General features: G+C 54.5%; 3 protein-coding genes across 3 annotated transcripts in view; 1 reads left to right on the top strand and 2 right to left on the bottom strand.

The window, feature by feature from the left end:
• Nucleotides 1–3,617: 3,617 nt before the first annotated feature.
• LOC113960183 (keratinocyte proline-rich protein-like) lies at nt 3,618–4,670 on the top strand. The gene is made up of 2 exons (XM_027669601.1): nt 3,618–4,298; nt 4,347–4,670. The coding sequence occupies exons 1-2, from the start codon at nt 3,618–3,620 to the stop codon at nt 4,668–4,670; spliced, it is 1,005 nt and encodes a 334-aa protein (XP_027525402.1).
• A 6,699-nt stretch (nt 4,671–11,369) lies between these two features.
• Nucleotides 11,370–13,011, bottom strand: LOC113960182 (small proline-rich protein 2D-like). Its single transcript, XM_027669600.1, has 2 exons — nt 12,924–13,011; nt 11,370–11,875 (listed from the first exon to the last, which is right to left on the bottom strand). The coding sequence occupies exon 2, from the start codon at nt 11,844–11,846 to the stop codon at nt 11,370–11,372; it is 477 nt and encodes a 158-aa protein (XP_027525401.1). The 5' UTR covers nt 11,847–11,875; nt 12,924–13,011.
• Nucleotides 13,012–17,928: 4,917 nt separating this feature from the next.
• Nucleotides 17,929–18,164, bottom strand: part of LOC113960195 (keratin-associated protein 16-1-like) — a 6,320-nt gene continuing 6,084 nt past the window's right edge. The window contains exon 5 of the mRNA XM_027669613.1: nt 17,929–18,097. Coding sequence (XP_027525414.1) covers nt 17,929–18,097 — 169 coding nt within the window. The remainder of the gene's footprint in view (nt 18,098–18,164) is intronic.

The following is an 18,164-nucleotide window of genomic DNA, read 5'->3' as shown; positions in this document are numbered from 1 at the left end:
CCCCTGTGCTTCCAAACCCTTGCCAGGCTGACAGCCACAGTCCTGGAATGCTTTGGGTTGGAAGGGACCTTAAAGCTCATCCAGTTCCACCCCCTGCCACGGGCAGGGCCACTTTTTCCTCTCTCCCAGGTTGCTCAGAGCTCCATCCAAGGTGGCCTCGGACCCTTCCAGGGATGGGGCAAACGAGAAACCCAACTCCTTGAAGGAGCCTGATCTGATTCCCTCGATCTCCCTGCTCCAAAGGGCAATATTCCAGGAGCCTATCTGGGCACCAGGGCTGCTCTGATAACCACAGTGCTGCCTAGAAAGCAGCCAGGCAGGTTCTCCACTGCTGGAAAGTGTCCCAGTCCCTGCCTTCAGCAGAGCCACCGCTGGGATCCGCAGCAGGGGAGCAGCTGGAGAGGCCTGAGTCAGGCTTTGGGCTTGGCTTGGGGTATTCCCCCTCTCCAGCAGAGGCTGGAGACTAAAATTAAACCCATGAGGGAGGCAGCAAGGCAGGGCCTCACCTGCCAGGGGGTCACACACGTGGAGTCCCACCCTGGGAGACAACACACGGCCCAAAATTGAGGTGTCCCGCCCTCCAGCTGCCAAAGGGTTGCTGAGGGAGGAAGTTCCACCCCAGTGGGAGCAGCTGCTGCTTCCCTTTGCTGCCCAGGAATCCCGGGTGGTGGCTGGGACCAGCTCAGCCAGACCTGCAGCTGATAAGAGCCCTGGTGGGACGGGGCAGACGGGACAGAGACGGGCCCAAAGGCACCCAAAGGTGATGAAATTGGGCTCTGGGTGGGCCAAGGCGCCTCTGCTGCTGAAAATAATCCTCCCAGCACAATTAAGGGCTGCTTGACCTGTGTCCTGATCCCTCCCTGAGATCTGGAGGGTGAGTTATTCTCACTTAGTAAATGTTTTGCACGTGGAATAATAGTGATGGAAGAAACTTCTTCCATGAAAAACACCCTTTATTCCACACTGAGGCTCAAATATCCTTTCAAATGCCATTGTGGCACCTGAATGGGACCAGTTTCCAATTCCATTTGATGGGATAAATCTTGGACACCTTTAAAATCCCTTCACTTGCCATGTGATGCACAGAGATAAACTCAGTCCCCTGTTCTGTCACACTTAGATGGGTGGGAGCTGTGTCTTCTGGACCATGGAAAACAACATTAATTCATAAATCCCAGGATTATTTCGGTTGGAAAAGACCTCCAAGATCATCAAGTCCTCAAGATCCATCAACATCTTGTCCCCCAGCCCAGAGCACTCAGTGCTACCTCCAAGCCCTTCCCTGGGCACCTCCAGGGCTGGGGACTCCCCCACCTCCCTGGGCAGCCCCTGCCAAGGCCTGAACACCCTTTCCAGGAGGAAATTCCTCCTAATGATTCCAAATTATCTGTTCTGAAACGAAAACAGGATGAAATCCATGAAGATCTTCCCTCACCCCTCACGAGTTTTTACACCCTAAAGTCATTTTAGGGAATTCACTGGTGAAGAGCAAGGGAGAGAAGGACAAATTAAACTACAAACTCTTAAACTACAAACACAGCCCAAGAATTAGTGGGAATTGGATGGTGTGAAAGGACTCTTGGATGGGATGAGGTGGCACCACAACACCCCCAGACCCCCAGTGCAGTAAATGGATCAACCTGAGGGTCTGACCTTCATTCCCACCCCATGTCCTGTCCAGTTGGGTCAGTCAGGGGAATAAAAGGAGCCCTGTGTGTGAGCTGCCTACGTGTAGGACAGGGCTGGGGAGGAAACTGCAGTGGGGCAGTTGTGAAACCATGAGCTCATCAGCCAGGAGGACTCATTCCCAGAAGGCAGGGCTTTGAAACCATATAAAAGTTCTCCAGTCCCTCTGCCCCGGCACCCACTGGGCTCCCTGCGACTCCCTGTCGGCCGCCTGGGTAAGTCAGAGGGCTCTGAGCCCTCCCTGGGCTTCTCCCTCACCTGGGGGCCCCCTTTCCAAAGGAGGGTTTCACCTCCTGCCTTCGGATGTGCAAAAGGTTCTCGGAGAGGAGAGGGGTGGTGGGGAGGACAGGCAGCCTTGGGACAGCTCTGCAGGGTAAATCCAGGCTGGGTGTAACTCTGGGGGTTGAGGGCTAAATTAGACCCTTTCTGAAAGGGAGAGCAGAGGAAATTATGCTGGTTTAAGTTCTTCAGGGAAGGAGAGCAGTGGCCTCCTGGAGCTCCCTCCAGACTGATTTCCTGGGATTCTGCTGTTGATAACAAAAATATTGTCAAAACTTTGCTTGCTTGGGAGAATTCTTTTCGAAAGCAGATATTTGGGGCTGCAGGAGCAGAGGGATGAAGGAATTCCTCCTGTGCTGCCTCACTCGTGCCAACCATGGCAAGGGCAATGCATTAATTCGTTAAAGATCTTATCAGATCCTTATAAAAAAAAATGGCAAGAGAGGGGTGTTACTGACCTGGAGGAGGGAGAGGAGAGGAGGGAATTGGCTTTGGGGATGTGCTGAGAGGAGCAGCAACCCCAGGGGGAAGGGAGGAGGAGCTGCCACTCTCCCTCTCCCGCCCACAGCTCCGGGCTGGGGCAGGTCCTGTGCTGGGGGGGCTCCAAAATGCCCCTTCCAGGCACCACTTTTCCAATTCTCACCTTTAATTTGTGCCTTTAAGTTGGTTTTAGAGAAGCAGCAGCCCAGGCTTTAGCAAAGACACCTCCCCAGCCCAGCTGAGCCCGGACCTGCCTTCAGCAGCCACAGAACAGTTTCCCAAATTGCCGGGAACACGAGGAGTGGCCCTGGGAGCAGAAATCCCTCCTGGTGGCTCTGATTCATGCAGGTCACAGGTGTCATTAGTGGCCAGGACAATCCAGGGACACAGGGACACGTTATCCCTGCTCATTCTTCCCGTGGCACTTTGGAGGATTGGGCCAGGGGTCACCTCAGCCCTTCACATCCCCCACAAAGTCGGGATGGAACTGGAGCAAGAGGAGGAATTGAGTCCTAATACTTAAAGGCTTTTAATTCCAGGTAAAACCTGGAAACCATTGCAAAAGGGGCAAAACCCAGTGAATTATTTCACTTTTGCCAATGTAACACATCCCGTTGGCCCCATATTTATATTTTCCAACTTTCTGCTTTAAAATGTTTGTCTTTCATTGTTTTTCTGTTGTTGTTTTGACTTCCCGAGGCCGTTCTCTCCAGAGCAGGAGATCTGTGGTTTGTCAGCTCCTCTCATCGATTCCCCAGGACAGAAATAAAAGGGAGCTGACACTTTGGGAAGAGGGGGGGAAGGACCGTGAAGTGCAAATCAGCTGCAGGTTCAAAGGAGTGGCTCTACCTCAGCCAGACCTGACAGGGCTGTCCCACATCTGCTGAGAGAGGAGGGACGAGATAAGGCAGGGTGGGAGCAGGAGCTGAAAGGCAGGATGACAAAGGAAGAGCAGATCATCATTCTGGGACAACCTTGGGAAGCCAAGGACAAACCGGGAGAACTTTGCTCGGGTTTCTTGGAACTCGTATTTTATAACTGAGCTCGTATTTTATAACTGAGCTCGTATTTTTTGACTGAACTCGTATTTTGTAACTGTTCCCCCTCCTCCTGCTGCGCCTCCCTCAGCACCGCAGTAACGCTCTGATTTTCTTTCAGACCATCCTGCAAAGATGTCCCTGAACCAGATGCAAATCAAGCAGGAGCTCACCCTGCCCCCCGGGCTGAGCAAGAGCATCCCCCAGCCGAGCCAGGAGCCCGTGCCCAGCCCCGAGCCCGTGCCGTGCCCGCAGCAGCATCCCGAGCTCCAGGACCCCACACCCCGCCCGGACCCAGCCCCGGCGGTGGCGACGTGCCCAGAAAAAGCCGTGCCCTTGCCAAGCCAGGAGCCGGGCAAAGGAGAAGCCCCCGCGGTCGTGGTGCCCCAGTGCCCAGCCCAGGAGCAGCAGCAGCAGAGCAAGTGCCCGGAGGAGAAACCAACCTGCCAAGAGCTGCCCGTGTCCCGCCCTGACACAGCCCCGTGTGGGCTGGAGAAGCAGCAGTGCCAGGAGAGCCCCGTGCCAGTCCCTGGGACCTGCTCCGAGGCTGCAGCCTGTGCCCAGGAGAAGCAGCAGATCAAGGAGACCCCTGTGCCCATCCCTGTCCCGCTGCCTGACCCCACCCCGTGTCCCCAGGAGAAACAGGAGATCAAGGAGATCCCTGTGCCCACCCCCTGTCCCCAAGAGAAACAGGAGATCAAGGAGATCCCTGTGCCCACCCCGTGCCCTCAGGAGAAGCAGCAGATCAAGGAGACCCCCGTGCCCATCCCTGTCCCACTGCCTGACCCCACACCATGTCCCCAGGAGAAACAGGAGGTCAAGGAGATCCCTGTGCCCACCCCGCGTCCCCCAGAGAAGCAGGAGGTCAAGGAAACCCCCGTGCCCATCCCTGTCCCACTGCCTGACCCCACCCCATGTCCCCAAGAGAAGCAGGAGGTGAAGGAGACCCCCGTGCCCATCCCTGTCCCACTGCCCGACCCCACCCCGTGTCCCCAGCAGAAGCAGGAGATCAAGGAGCTCCCCGTGCCCACCCCGTGCCCTCAGGAGAAGCAGGAGTGCCAGGACACCCCGGTGCCAGTGCCAGCTCCCTGTCCTGACCCCGAGCAGTTCTCCCTTCCCGAAAAGGTCCCTCCCGTGGAGCAGCAGCAGCTCAAACAGCCCAACCCGTGGCCTCCCGCCCAGAAGTAAAGCAGGGCCGCCCGAGCCGAGCCCCGAGGGGAGAAGAAGATCCCAACCCCGAACCTCCTCTCCCACCTCTCCCATCCAGAGGTCATTTCCCAGCACCTTTTGAATCACTGCAGGGTTTCTGTGGAGAAGAAAATCGCTGTTGAGCTTCCAAGTCCCCCCTCCAATTAACGCTTTGTCCTGCACTAACAGCCCCCGGGATGCTCTGTGGATAAAAAGGCTTCAAGCAGGGTCCTGGTTGTGTGTTCAGCTTCCCAGCAGCCTGAATTCCTGCCCTCTCCCAGTCCCTCTGGCTTTGGAAGGCCCAGAGAGACACCAAAAAGCTCCCTGGCAGCACAAGGCAGGGTTCCTTAAGCTCAGCATTAAACTCTCCCCCAACCCAAGGCCCAGCTCTGGTTTCCCTGCCTTCCCCCCCCCAGCTCCCTGGATTCCACCTCCCACCTGCATTTGGGGCTTCTTGCCTGTTAATAGTGGGAGGTTTGGGCAGAACCTGCTGCTGAAGGGTTCTGGTCCCCCTCCCAGCTCATGACATGGCAGTGCTGATTGGTTTTGTGCAATTAAAAAGAATTGCACAAATAGGAAATAGGAAGGGATTTTAGGACAGAGGCACCACCTCTGCCCGGGCAGGAGCCAGAGCTCACCTGGAATCTTCTGGGACGTGTGAAAGAGCAGCTCCAGCTGAGAGGCTTCCTGGCAAACCTCCAGAATCCACTCCAGACACGTTTTTAAAGCAGAGATCAACCTCGGGCGTGGCTTCCCCGGGCTCCACGGGGCAGAGGAGGGAACACGCTCGGGGCCGCCTCAATTACACCCCACACGGGGCTGCTGTGGATGGATTTGCCACTTAGCTCTAATTATTTTAGGCTGGTGTTGCATCCAGGATTCATTTCACTGTGAAAATCAGCAATAAAAGTTGCTTTGAATACCAAGGTGTGGAGGTTTTTCTGGGTTTCTGCTCAAAAAAGGTGGGAGGGAGCCTCAGGTGGCAACAGGCAGGTATTTGTCAGGGTCAGAGCTTGGGGCTTCCCAATCAGGACCTGGAATGGGTGACCCTGAGTCACAGAACCATGGAATGGTTTGGAATGGGAGGGTCCTTAAAGTCCCTCCAGTGCCACCCCCTGCCATGGGCAGGGACACCTTCCTCTATCCCAGGTTGATCCAACCTGACCTTGGACACTTCCAGGGATGGGGCAGCCACAGCTTCCCTGGGCAACCTGTGCCAGGGCCTCCCCTCCCTCCCAGGGAGGAATTTATCCTTAATATCCCATCTCAACCACCTGTGTGTGTGTCCTTAAAGGTAATTTTTTGGCAGATAAAAGAGAAAGATAACAAACAGTACGAGCAAAGTGACAATAAAAACATCAGGAAGCAAGTGATGAGGTTATTCATCATTTTATTGCAGCGTGTCCCAAGTTAAGAGCAGGATAAAGCGGCCCCAGGATTTATTTATTTATTATTTTCCAGCAGAGGGTGAGCTAATCCCAGGTAATGAATTGCACCTCGTTGGAAAGCAATTGCTCCTTGCAAAGCTGAGGAGGCGGCTGCGGGGGTTTTGGAGCCCTTCCAGCGGCGCCAGCAGACAGGGAACTTGGGAAAGGAGCGTTTGGAAACCGGGAATTTGCATCTCCCGTGGCAGCTTCGGGGCCGTCGGGGCTACTTCTGCTTGGGGCAGCCCTGCTGCTGCTGCTGCTGGGGGAGGCTCTTCACGGGGCACTTGGCCTGGCCTTTGGGGGCCTGGCTTTGCTCCACACCCTTGGCAGGGGCCACACACTTCTCCTGGCACTGGGGAGGGAGGCACTGCTGCTGCTTCTGCTGGTGGGACGACATCCCTGCCGAGCCTGCAGGAAAAACCCCAGAGCCGGGGCAGTTTAATTTAAATCCCCTCCACACACACGTCTCCTTTTGGGATATCACGGTTTCAGGCGGTTCCTCAGCTCTGGCATCGACTCACCAGCCAAGAGGATGAGATTTTGAGGTTAATCCTCCCACCAAAACCACTCTGGGCAATAAATCCCTGAGGATGCTGCTCTCCAGCCCTGGCGAGGCCACTTTGCTGCATCTGCCCCTCGGTGACTTTTTTGGGGCCCCCATCACACCCTCTGTGGGCTCAGCCACTCTGCTGAGCACTCAGAGAAGAGCTGCACGTAAAATGAGTGCCAGAGTCAAGGTCCAGCCTGACAGAGCCTGGCTCCAGCCTGACAGAGCCTGGCTCCAAGCAGGGAAGTGGCTGCAGGAGTTGAGGAGGAGACAAACAGAGAGGGGGGTTTTCCTTCATTCCCTCTGCTCAAAAAAATGTTTGCTGGACATTCCAGCTTGGACAAGCACAGAAGAAATGCAGGTTTGAAGGCAAACTCGCTTGGTTCAAGGAGAACCCCCTCAGAGCAGGGGTTAAAACTGTTTAAAGAGGAGCAGAAAACTGGTGAGAGCTCAGTGCTGTGAGTGCTGGAAGCAGGAAATCATTGGGGAGCAGCCCCCTTTGGCAACAAGCACGTCCCTGCTCAGGTCAGTGGGAGCCTCAGAGCAGAAGCCGCATCTCTGGCCACTAAATTTGGGTGAACTGAGAGGATTTTTTACAGAAAAGTGGAACTCAGAGCCCTGGGAATCCAGGAGACTGATCAGATGCAAAAGCAGCTTCCAACGGGTGCCAACTGCTGGCAGCTGATCCCCAACCCCTGCTGGTTATCCACAGGATTCTTATCAGCCTGGGGGAAATTCAGAGGGTTGGCAAGGGGGTTCTGGGCCCAAAGAGGCAGCAAACCACCGTTTGGAACCTCAGAAAGCCTCCAAACCCCGTCCTGTGCCCCTCACCTGCCAGGGGAAAACCTGGAGCTGGGACTGGAGGGACAAAACAAGGACAAACCACCCCCATCCCAAACCCCAGAACCACCCCCTGAGCGGCCAGAGGGGCACGGGAGGACTCACCTGGTGTCTCACCTGGTGTCTCCTGCTCTGGGAAGGAGAAGCCACTGGAGGTGAGGAGCTGCCCCAGCAGGAGGGTTTTATACCCTCCCAGGAGCTGATGACAACAGATTAACTCGATGACCAGAATCTTTCACAACCAGAACCTGCCCCGCTCCCACCTCCGTGCTCCTGGACCACAGTCAAGGCCTGGGAAGGATCCCTCCTCTTCCAGCTGCGGGGGATTTGTTGTTTTTAATGCCAGGCACACCCAGGCTGGTAATCACGGGCTAATTTATTAATAATTCCCCTCGTCCCTGTCCTGGGCACAGATCCCACGGCTCTGTGGGGCTGGGACACAACTCACGTCCTCTCCGGAGGGAGCAGAACGTGGTCACACAAAATTCAGGGGATAATTTCGTCTGTGACCACAGGACAGATCCCCAGAAACCTGAGTGGGGTGAGGGAACCCCTGTGCCAGCCCCTGGCAAGGGCAGCAGGCCCGTCTTTGGCCTCCTGTGCTTCTGGATTTTGCTGTTGCCCTTCTCCAGTTTCCCCCCCCCCCCAAAAAAGGGGAATAAAACGCTTCATAAAGCCAAGAAATTAGAAATCTTTCCCCTGTTTTTTTCCTTGCACTTTACTGTGGTTTTTCACTGAATTAACTTAATTTTTAATTATCTGAATTCCTTTTTTCCAGACTTGCTGAAGTTGTGGCAGAAATTCTTTTTTTTTTTTTCCTGAGGATGGATCCACGTTGCAGAAAAATGTGGATTCCCCTTGAGATTTTTCCAAGGAAGGGACAGAGAAAATGTTCCATCTGAAGCCTTGGCTTTGCTGGAAAAGGAACCCTTGATTGTTCCCACCACCAACCCTTGGCTGTTCCCACCATCAATCCTTGATTGTTTTTACCAACAATCCTTGGTCATTCCCACCAAAAATCCTTGGTCATTCCCACCAAAAATCCTTGGCTGTTCCCACCAACAATCCTTGGTCATTCCCACCAAAAATCCTTGGCTATTCCCACCAAAAATCCTTGGCTGTTCCCACCAAAAATCCTTGGCTGTTCCTACCAAAAATCCTTGGCTGTTCCCGCCCCCAACCCTCCCCACCCCCCAGCTCCCGGTGTTGGACACATCCCCATCAGCTCCCTGACCCTCTCCAGGCTGACACGGATGAAGTGGCACCAATTTGCTGCAAATATCCCAGGAATCTGAGCAATCCCCAGAGCTGACCAGGGGTGGAGTGTGTCAGGGCTTTTGGAACACCTTTTTCCCACCAGCACAGGAAACCTCGATGAGCTCAATCCAACAGGAGCCTCCTGCCACTCCCTTCCAGAGCCTGGCTGGGATTCCTGTGCCTGCTGCAGCAGAGAGGGAGAAGAGAAAAACTTTATTTGGTTGTTTTTCCTGGCACTTCACAGCAGCTTTTCACCAAAGCAGCTTCATTTGTGATGAATTCAATCCCTTTTCCCCAAGCCCTGGCTTTGACCTGCTGGAGCTGCAGCAGAACTTCCCGGGTTTATTCCAGGGATGGATCGAGAAAAATGTTGATGCCCTGGAGATTTTTTTTTTCCCGAGGAAGGAGCTGAGGAAATGTTTCATCAGCTGCTGGATCTGGCTGGAGATGCTCAGAATTCAGGCCCAGGTGACTCACCTGTGGGATGGAGCTGCACGTGACTCCCTGACCAGGACCTTTTCCGTGCCTAAAATTGGGCACTGCTGTGGCATCAGCAGGTCCTTGGTGAGGCAGAATTGGCAGAATTCCGGGGGGACCCCCAGGGTTTGTGTTCCACGGGAGGAATTAGGGGAGCACGTCCCTCCTTTCGTGCTGTCGAGCCTCTGCTCCCCCTCCTCCCTCCCTCCTGCCCGGGCTGTGTCAGGAGCAGGGGTGGGTTGTTTGCCTTCCCCAGCCCTGGGTTTTTTTCCCCTCTCATTATTGGTGTCACCTCTCGGTGTCGACAGACGGGGCCGGAGAGGAATCTGCTGTTAAATTCCACAAGGGCTCATTAGCAGCTCGTTTGGTAACAGCCTCTGCACACACCTAAATATAACTCTTTTCTTCTCCAGATTAGAGATTCCCCACCCCTGCCCTAATGACACGGTGGCTGGGGAGCGATTCTGCACGGCCCAGACCTGGCCAGAGGTTGAACGAGTCACCCGGGAGGACAATGGGAGCTTTATCCCCCAAATTCGGGCTTTCAAAGGGTTTCACGCCCCTCCAGACAATGAGCCTCCTTTAGCTCCAAAGTTACAACAAATAAAGGTGTATTTAAAGCCAAGTAAAATGTTATTGCACCTGCCAGGTGTTAATAAACCCCAAACTCCAACCCCTCTCTCCCTCCAGGAGGTGATTCCTGCTCGTGGGCAGATAATGGGCAGAGACACGAGTGAGACCTTCCAAAGCCACCCAAAGGACCTGCAGGTCCTGGCAGCAAAACTGCAAACTCAGGGCTCAGGCCCGTTTCTGAACCACAAAAAGGTTCCTCTCCTGAAGCCAAATCCCCCCTTTTTCTATATTTGGCCAGTGGGGATGGTGGGAAGAGTCCATCCGACCCACCACTTTTGTCCCAGTCAGGATTTTTTAAAGGAATAATTAAAATTCCAGCCCAGAACATTCGATTCCTTCTTGCTTGAATTTGAGGCTTTGTACTGGTTAAATTCACCTTTTAACAGTTTCTAAGCTTTGCCTCCAAAATCCTGAGATATAAATACCAAATTCTGGTCATTAATAAAGATGAAAATTAAATTTTCTACCATTATTTTCATGCATCTATCAGAAAAGCATTGGCTAGGTGATGTTTTCCTTCTAGAATTAGAAGATAATTGCTCCACACTAAAATGCTGTTTGCAGCAGGCAAAAAAACCCTCCCCAGGCACAAAACCCTCCCCAGGCACAGCAGCTTTTAAAAATGAAAACTGAGGGAAGATGTTCCTGGGCCTGAGGACGTGGAGACGAAAAGAAGGACAGAAGACACAGGATGCCATCGATGGGCAGTTTTTATTGCTGAACACAGACACTACAAGAGGGAGGACATAAAGGAGAAGGAAAGAGCAAAAGAGGAGACATCTTCCACCACCAGCTGCTGCTGACAGCACAACCACAGCTCAACAACTGGGACAGCACAACCACAGCTGGACATCTGGGACAGAAAAACCATGGCTGGACATCTTGGCCAACACAACCATGGCTCAATAATTTTCCAGCACAACCATGGCTGAACATCTTGGACAGAAAAACTATGGCTGGATACCTTGGACAGAAAAACCATGGCTCAACAACTTGGGCAGCACAACCAAGGCTAAACATCTTAGACAGAAAAATCATGGCTCCACAGCTTTTCCAGCACAACCATGGCTAAATATCTTGGGCAGCACAACCATGGCTAAATAATTTTCCAGCACAACCATGGCTCCATAATTTTCCAGCACAACCATGGCTGAACATCTTGGACAGCACAACCTTGGCTCAGTAACTTTTCCAGCATAACCATGGCTAAATATCTTGGACAGAAAAAACATGGCTGAACATCTTGGGCAGAAAAACCACGGCTCAATAGTTTTCCAGCCCAACCATGGCTGAACATCTTCCCAAGGGGCCCAAAGGTCCGACACCGTCCAACCGCAGCCCCCAAAACCAGCAGAGGTGCTGAGGCAGCAGGGGCAGAAGTGTCACAGGAGGGAAAGGGCAGAAATACCCAGAGAGGACATTTCCCAAGGCAAAGGCCCTGGGGTGGGCAGGGCAGGAGAGGTCTCGGAGCGTGGCTCGGGGTCTGTAGCCGGGTTGTCCGTTCCGGGGGCTCAGGAATCAGCAGGGCCGGGAGCAGACGGGCTCCAGGCACACGGTGTCACAGGACTCCACGCACTTGGTGGTGCAAACCTCCACGCAGGGGCCCTGGCAGGGCTCGGGGCACTTGGTGGGGCACTGGGGGGCACAGGACTGGGCACAGACGTCCACACACTGAGGGGCACAGGACTGGGCACAGACGTCCACGCACTGCGGGGCACAGACGTCCACACACTGCGGGGCACAGGGCTGGGCACAGACATCCACGCACTGGGTGCTGCAGGAGGTGCTGCACTGGGTGGCACAGGGCTCAACACACTGGGTGCTGCAGGAGGAGCTGCACTGGGTGGCAGAGGGGGCCTGGCAAACCTCCACGCACTGCACCGGGCACGGCTCGGGGCACACGGCCTGGCACGGCTCCACCACCCGCTTCACCCCCTTCTGCAGGCAGATGGGAGGGGGCAGGCAGGGCTGCTTGCACTGCTCGTAGTAGGACATCCTTCCCAGGGGGGCAGCGACAGGCACAGCTGCAAAGAGACACAAAAAATCAGGATACTGAGAGTTTTCCCCCCCTCCGGGCGCCGATTCCCGGCGTGTGGGGCTGTCTGTGGTCAGGGGGAGGGAAATATCGCCCGGGTGGGTGATTTCTGGGTTCAGATCTGGGCAGTTAACGCTGCCAGGTTATTCCTTCCTTTCCTGGGAGTGCTCAGGAGTCACCCTTAGGGAGTCCAGGGCTGTCAGCTTTAGAGAATCCCCCATAGTGAAACTTTGGAGTGACGTGAAAATGGTTCATTTCCTTGTTTTCTTAGTTGAATCAGGAATTTTTCCATTGTCACTTCCTCAGGTCCTCACAGCCACCTGACCACGTCCCCCTGCGAGCAGACGTGGAGCTGCTGATGCCCAAAGACCACAAACTCAGCCATTATCCCATAAAACCATGGAATTGTGGAATGGTTTGGGTTGGAATGATCTCAAGGATCATCTCATTCCACCCCCTGCCATGGGCAGGGACACCCCCACTAGCCCAGTTAGCCTGGGCTGCAGACCCAGCCTGAGGATCCTCTGGATCGTGGGATGTCCCCGGAGTTGTCTCAGAATTCCCGGGCTCATCCTTTCCTGGGACAAGGGTTGGCCCAGAGGCTGCAGCTCCTGTTTCCAAATTGTTTCCTCCTCTTGTCTTCTCCCAGGTGTCTCCTGCAGCTCTGCCTGCAGGAATTCTGCAGCTTCCTCCTTCCAGATGATGCCTCTTCCCACCCATCCCTTTTGAAGTGCCGGGAGTTACTCGGCAGCGTCCACTCATTTATTTCATTTCCAGACTTAATGAGGCACGAAAAAAATTAACCAAGATAGAAGAGGAGGGAGGATGAGAGACAACCACGGCTTCTGAGGAGGCGACAGAACATTTGCAAGCTACTCAAGGCAGAGCAAACTCTAAACAAGAGCGGAACATCCTCTCCCCAGTCCCGAGACAAATCCCGGAGGAGAAACCCCACAGGCAAAGCTCTGGAAAAACCTCCTCTTGACCACAACAACCAACAGCACATCAGCTCCCTGATAAACCCGAGAGAGACTCACCGGTTCACCCGTGCAGGTGAGCGAGGCAGGAGCCAAATGAAGTGGTGGGAGCATCCAAAGGCAAAGCTTTTATACGGCCCGAGCGGCGTCAGCTCCGGAAACGCGGCAGCCCAGGGGGATGGACACCCGACCACAAACAACCTCCCCGGGCTCCACCTCCACGTGCTCGGCATATTTGCTCACATCCTAATTTTTGGATGGGAAACCCTCCTGCAGGAAGAGCATGTGATGCTGAGCAGGCTCCTCTCTCCCCTCCCCGAGTCAGGTGGTTCCCACCGAGAATGACGGTCATTAAAAAACAGCAGGTGAGGAATTAATTGATTTGGTGCGAGGGGGTGTTTGTTCCCAGCCCCCTGATTTCCATAAACCTCTGGACGATGCCTTTGGGTTTTTCCAGTGGTTGTTATTAGGGGAAGACGGGCAATTAATTTGTTTTACTATGAGAAATGTCCCATCCCGATTCTCATGGAGAGGAGCAGCTGATTCCCCCAGTGCTTCCACCAATTCCTGCTTCTTTGATACCTTTAAATCAGTTCATTCACCCAACCCATTCCTCCCCATGGATTAACAACATCCATGCTTGGCCATTCCAACAGGGACACACCTGCAGCTACCCTGAGAACCTCATCAAACCCCTCAAGGCAAAGAATCCCTGGTTTTAAAGACATTTTTTGCTGCTAGAGGAGCGTGAAATGCTCCAGCTTAGGTGGGGTTCAGGCCCAGGATGCCACATTAACACAATGAGGGGTTTTGCTGGTAACAACTGGGCTCCACAGCGTGGAAAAAAATCTTTGTTTCTCCAAGATATTCCCATCCCAGAGGTGGAATGTGCTCACCAGGCCACCCTCAGCCCTGCAAAAAATGCCAAATGGGAGAAAAACCCAACCAGCCAACCCAACCTGACCCCTTCAGCATCCTGTTTACACTCCAGACCAGGAGTCCCCATGGAGAATTCCAGGAGTCAGCACCGGATCCTCTCCCGTGCTGACATGGAAAGCCTGGAATTCCTGCCCCGGGCCCACGTGAGCTGCGGGATTTGCTCCTGACGTTCTCCCAGCGGTGGCTCAGCCTTTCCACAGACTCAGCCCCCCTCGTGCTGTTCCTCCTCCTCCTCCTCCTCCCCTCGAGGCTCCTCCGCCCCGGGGGGGTTTTAGGGATGGCAGGAATAAAACTGGGACTCTCAGAGTGTGGTTTGCTTGTCTCCAACACCTGATTCAGGGGTGGGGGAACACCCGTGGCTGCATCAAACAGGCTGCAAAACGAGCAGGGAACCAGCTTGGATTTCGGGGTGGAATATTTAGGCAGATTAATCCCTTCCCCACCTTCTCCTCCTCGAGCTGCTGGGTGAGGAAATCATCCTCCAGCACTTCCAGGTGCCCTCCCAGCAGCCTCCAGCAGTTTTCTCGCTGAGGAGCATCTCCAAGTCCTGCTTGAAGAGCTCTTCGTGCTCTCCTTGGGCTCCCAAACCACCACGGGGGACCAGTCCCACCCTCCCTTCCCACAGCCAGTTATTTTACACCCTGTTGTTACATTTGATGGGCAAGAAATCCTATTGGAGGACACATAAATTCATCTGCCTTTGTAACAGGTGGGAACATCAGAGGGCTGGATTATTACCCCTTAATTGACCCTTATTTGTGGGTCTCTCTTACATTTGTGAGCAATCCCTTGATGTCAGTGAGTCAGGACCCCACAGCAACACCCTTCGGTGGCCCTCATTTGGTGGCCAGAGGTTGGTCTGGTGCTGCAGCAGAACTGCCCCCTGAGCACTGAATTCTGCTGCCCAGGAGCATTTTTTCCTGAAAAACCCCACAAAACATCACACTGCCAACACTTCTGGCTCCCAAGAATCCAAGGAGCTCTCTGTGTTTCACCACCAAGAGCTACCAAAGGTGGAGGCACTTTTCTATCAGGGAAAACCAAAAAAACCAAACCTATTTCATGAACTGCTGAACAACTGGCTTTAAAATAGGATCCATCTGGGTTTTACACAGCCCTTGGTTTACCCCAGAGCCTCCTGCAGGAGTTTTCCTGCTCTGTAGCATCAGCAAAGACTTCCAAGATCATCCAGTCCAGCCTTTGATCCATCCCCACCTTGGCCCCAGCCCAGAGCACTCAGTGCCACATCCAGTCCTGCCCTGGGCACCTCCCTGGGCAGCCCCTGCCAAGGCCTGAACACCCTTTCCAGGGGGAAATTCCTCCTCATGGCCAACCTGACCCTCCCCTGGCACAGCTTGAGGCTGTTTCCCCTCCTCCTGTCCCTTGTTCCCTGGGAGCAGAGCCCGACCCCCCCTGGATCCAACCCTCTGTCAGGGAATTCCAGAGCCAGAAGGTCCCCCCTGAGCCTCCTTTTCTCCAGGATGAGCCCCCCCAGCTCCCTCAGGAGTTCTCCAGACCCTTCCCCAGCTCCCTTCCCTTCCCTGGACACGCCCCAGCCCCTCCGTGTCCCTCTTGCTGTTGTTGCCCAGGACTCACATTTTGCTGAAAAAGCCTTTTCACAGGAATCTGGGATTCTCCCCATTTCCTCAGCCCTCCCAGCCCACTCTGCTGCACCTGCCTGCAATCAAATCCTATAATCTGGGGCTTCCTCACACCCCACTTTCCCCTGTCACCCTTCCCCGCCAGGGCAGGGTGGGAGGGTGTGATCAGCACAATTCCAGCTGGTGGAATTGTGTCCAGCCTTCCTCTGGCTCTGGGAATAGCTGGGATGCCAGGGGGCTGAGTGTGGGGTGCCCTTGGCCTCACATGAGCACGAGTGGCTCACCTGTGGCTCACCTGCCCCCTGCCCCAGGGACTGTTTGCTCAGGGAATGAGCTCATCCCTCCTGGGGATGAGGATGAGGAGCCCCAGCCCGGCCCCATCCACCCCTTTTCCTGTTTACTGGGGCAGCTGAGTGCTCGGGCAGGAATGATAAACGAGCACCTGGGTAATTAAACCTCGGGAAGAGGAACTAACTGTGGTCAGGGAAAAAATGCCTCAGCTCTTTTATGGACTCTCGAAGAGATTTGCTTTGATTTCCTCAGTGTTTTGGGAAGGAAATCCGGTTTTCCGTGGGATTTTTTTTTATTTTACTGTGTTTTGATCTCCAAGGAGCACCTTTCAGAGCTCAGAGCACGTGGCCTGACAGGACAAGAACTGTGATTCCACCACATTTTCTCACTCTGCAGTTTTCTCCCTGTTGGGACAGTTCCATGGGTGTCGTTTGAACATCCAGGTGCTGATCCAGGGATCCCTGTTTCCCTGTTTCCCTTCCTCCAGCCCCACCTGGACATGAAGTTTCAGCTCTCTGCAGAGTCGAGGTGAATTAAAATCTGAAGGATTAAATATCATGCAAACACCAAGCCATGAGAAGGGAAAAATCTTATCTGGGTGCCATTTTTCCCACCTGCAGTTCCTTTATTCCCAGGGGGTTCTTCCATTTGATTTGGGAGCAGGAGAAAAAGGAAATTGTTGCCTGCACAGAACATTTTAGTGAGTTTTAAAGGAGTTCTGGGGTAAAATTAAACCTGCACAGGGAGAATTTGTGATTTTTTTAATGCAGGTTCGCCTCAACCTGCTGAGAGAGGAGGATGGGAACGGAAGAACTGTGGGGGTGGGATGGTTTGTGTGAGGCCAAATGTCCCCAAACCACGTCCCTTGGGTGGGATTTGTCACTTCCCACTCTCGGCTGGCTCCTCTTCCCGAGGTGAGACGGTGACAATTCCTCCGGAGGAGTCACCAGCCCTGTGCCCCGGGGTGTCCTCAAAGAAGGAGCCGGTGGGTGCTGCCAGACGGGCACACCCTTGTCTGCCGCCTCCCCCGCTCCTGTCACTCCTCCCTCCAGCATTCCAGGAGGGATTTGCTCACCCAAACCCTGCCCTGGCCCATCTCCCTGTCTGGAAACCTGCGGAGCACAAAACCTGCAGAGCACAGAACCTGCAGAGCACAGAACCTGCAGAGCACAAAACCTGCAGAGCACAACCTCCCTCTGTAACAGGGAGGAGGTTTGGAGCCCCTGAGGACGTTCCTGACTCCCGGGTGAACAGTTTTCCAGGAGATCTGAGGCCGAGGAGGAAGCGCTGGGAGCTTTGGAGCACTTTGGGAACCCACCTTTGGGGTTCCAGAGCCTTTCCTAACCCACGGGAGGGGGTTTCCTCGGGATGTGCAGCACCCCCTGCCCCAGCAGTGAGCTGGGATATTTGGGATATCAGGCCCTGAGCTCTGCTCTGGGGGGACCAGGGACAGGACCCAGGGAGTGGCTGGAGCTGTGTCAGGGCAGGGTCAGGTTGGATTTTAGGAAAAGGTTCTTCCCCCAGAGGGTGGTTTTGGGGCACTGCCCAGGCTCCCCAGGGCAGTGGGCACAGCCTCAAAGGCTGCCAGAGCTCCAGGAGCATTTCCAAAAGCTCTCAGGGCTGTGGTGGGATTTTGGGATGTCCTGTGCAGGGCCAGGAGCTGGACTTGGATGATCCATGTGGGTCCCTTCCAACTCAGGATATTCCTTGATTCTCTCATCCCAGGGGGGTCTCAGGTCTCCAGCTGCTGCCTTAGACCTTCCCAAGCATTCCAGAGGGAGCTGCCACTCTGCAGATATCGGGATTTTAGGAAGAAATGAAAAGGATAAAACAGGAGTCCGGGGTAATACAGAAGTGAAGGGAACACTGGGGTGTTTGTTTTATTCACACATGGAGAGGAGAAGGTGACAGAGGAACAACAAACAAGGACATTCCTCCACCAAGATCAGCACAAGGAGGAGTTACAGACTCTTTCTCCCAGGAAATATTCCCGGGGGCACAGAAATCACTCGGTTACATGTACAGGGAAAGGCACTTCCTTGAGGTAAACACGGCAGGAACGGGGCAGTGGAGGATTTTTCTGCTCCCGGAGCAGGGAGGGCACTGGGAAAACAAGGACGTGAGGGAGAGATCCAGGGATTTACAAACCTCTTTCAGTCCTGAGCCTTTGGAGACCCCCCGGGGCAGTGGCTCTGCAGGGCGGGGTCTCCTCAGGATCCCACCCGGGGGCCCCCTCAGAGCCCCCGGAATTTGCGGGAGCGGAGGGGGCAGCGCTGGCCACAGGCGGGGCAGGCCTGGGTGACACAGGGGGTGGCACAGGACACCTGGGTGACACAGGGTGTGGCACAGGACTCCACGCACTTGGTGATGGCCTGGACGCCCCCACAGCAGGGATCCACACACCTGGGGGCACAGCTGGGCACGCAGCAGGGATCCTGGCACGTGGTGGTGCACTTGGTCACCTCCTGGC

Source organism: Corapipo altera, unplaced genomic scaffold, assembly GCF_003945725.1.
Source record: "Corapipo altera isolate COAL_440 unplaced genomic scaffold, ASM394572v1 311, whole genome shotgun sequence".
Taxonomy (NCBI): Eukaryota; Metazoa; Chordata; class Aves; order Passeriformes; family Pipridae; genus Corapipo; species Corapipo altera.
Note: the sequence above shows the minus strand (reverse complement) of the source record. Positions and strands in the feature narration are given on the sequence as shown.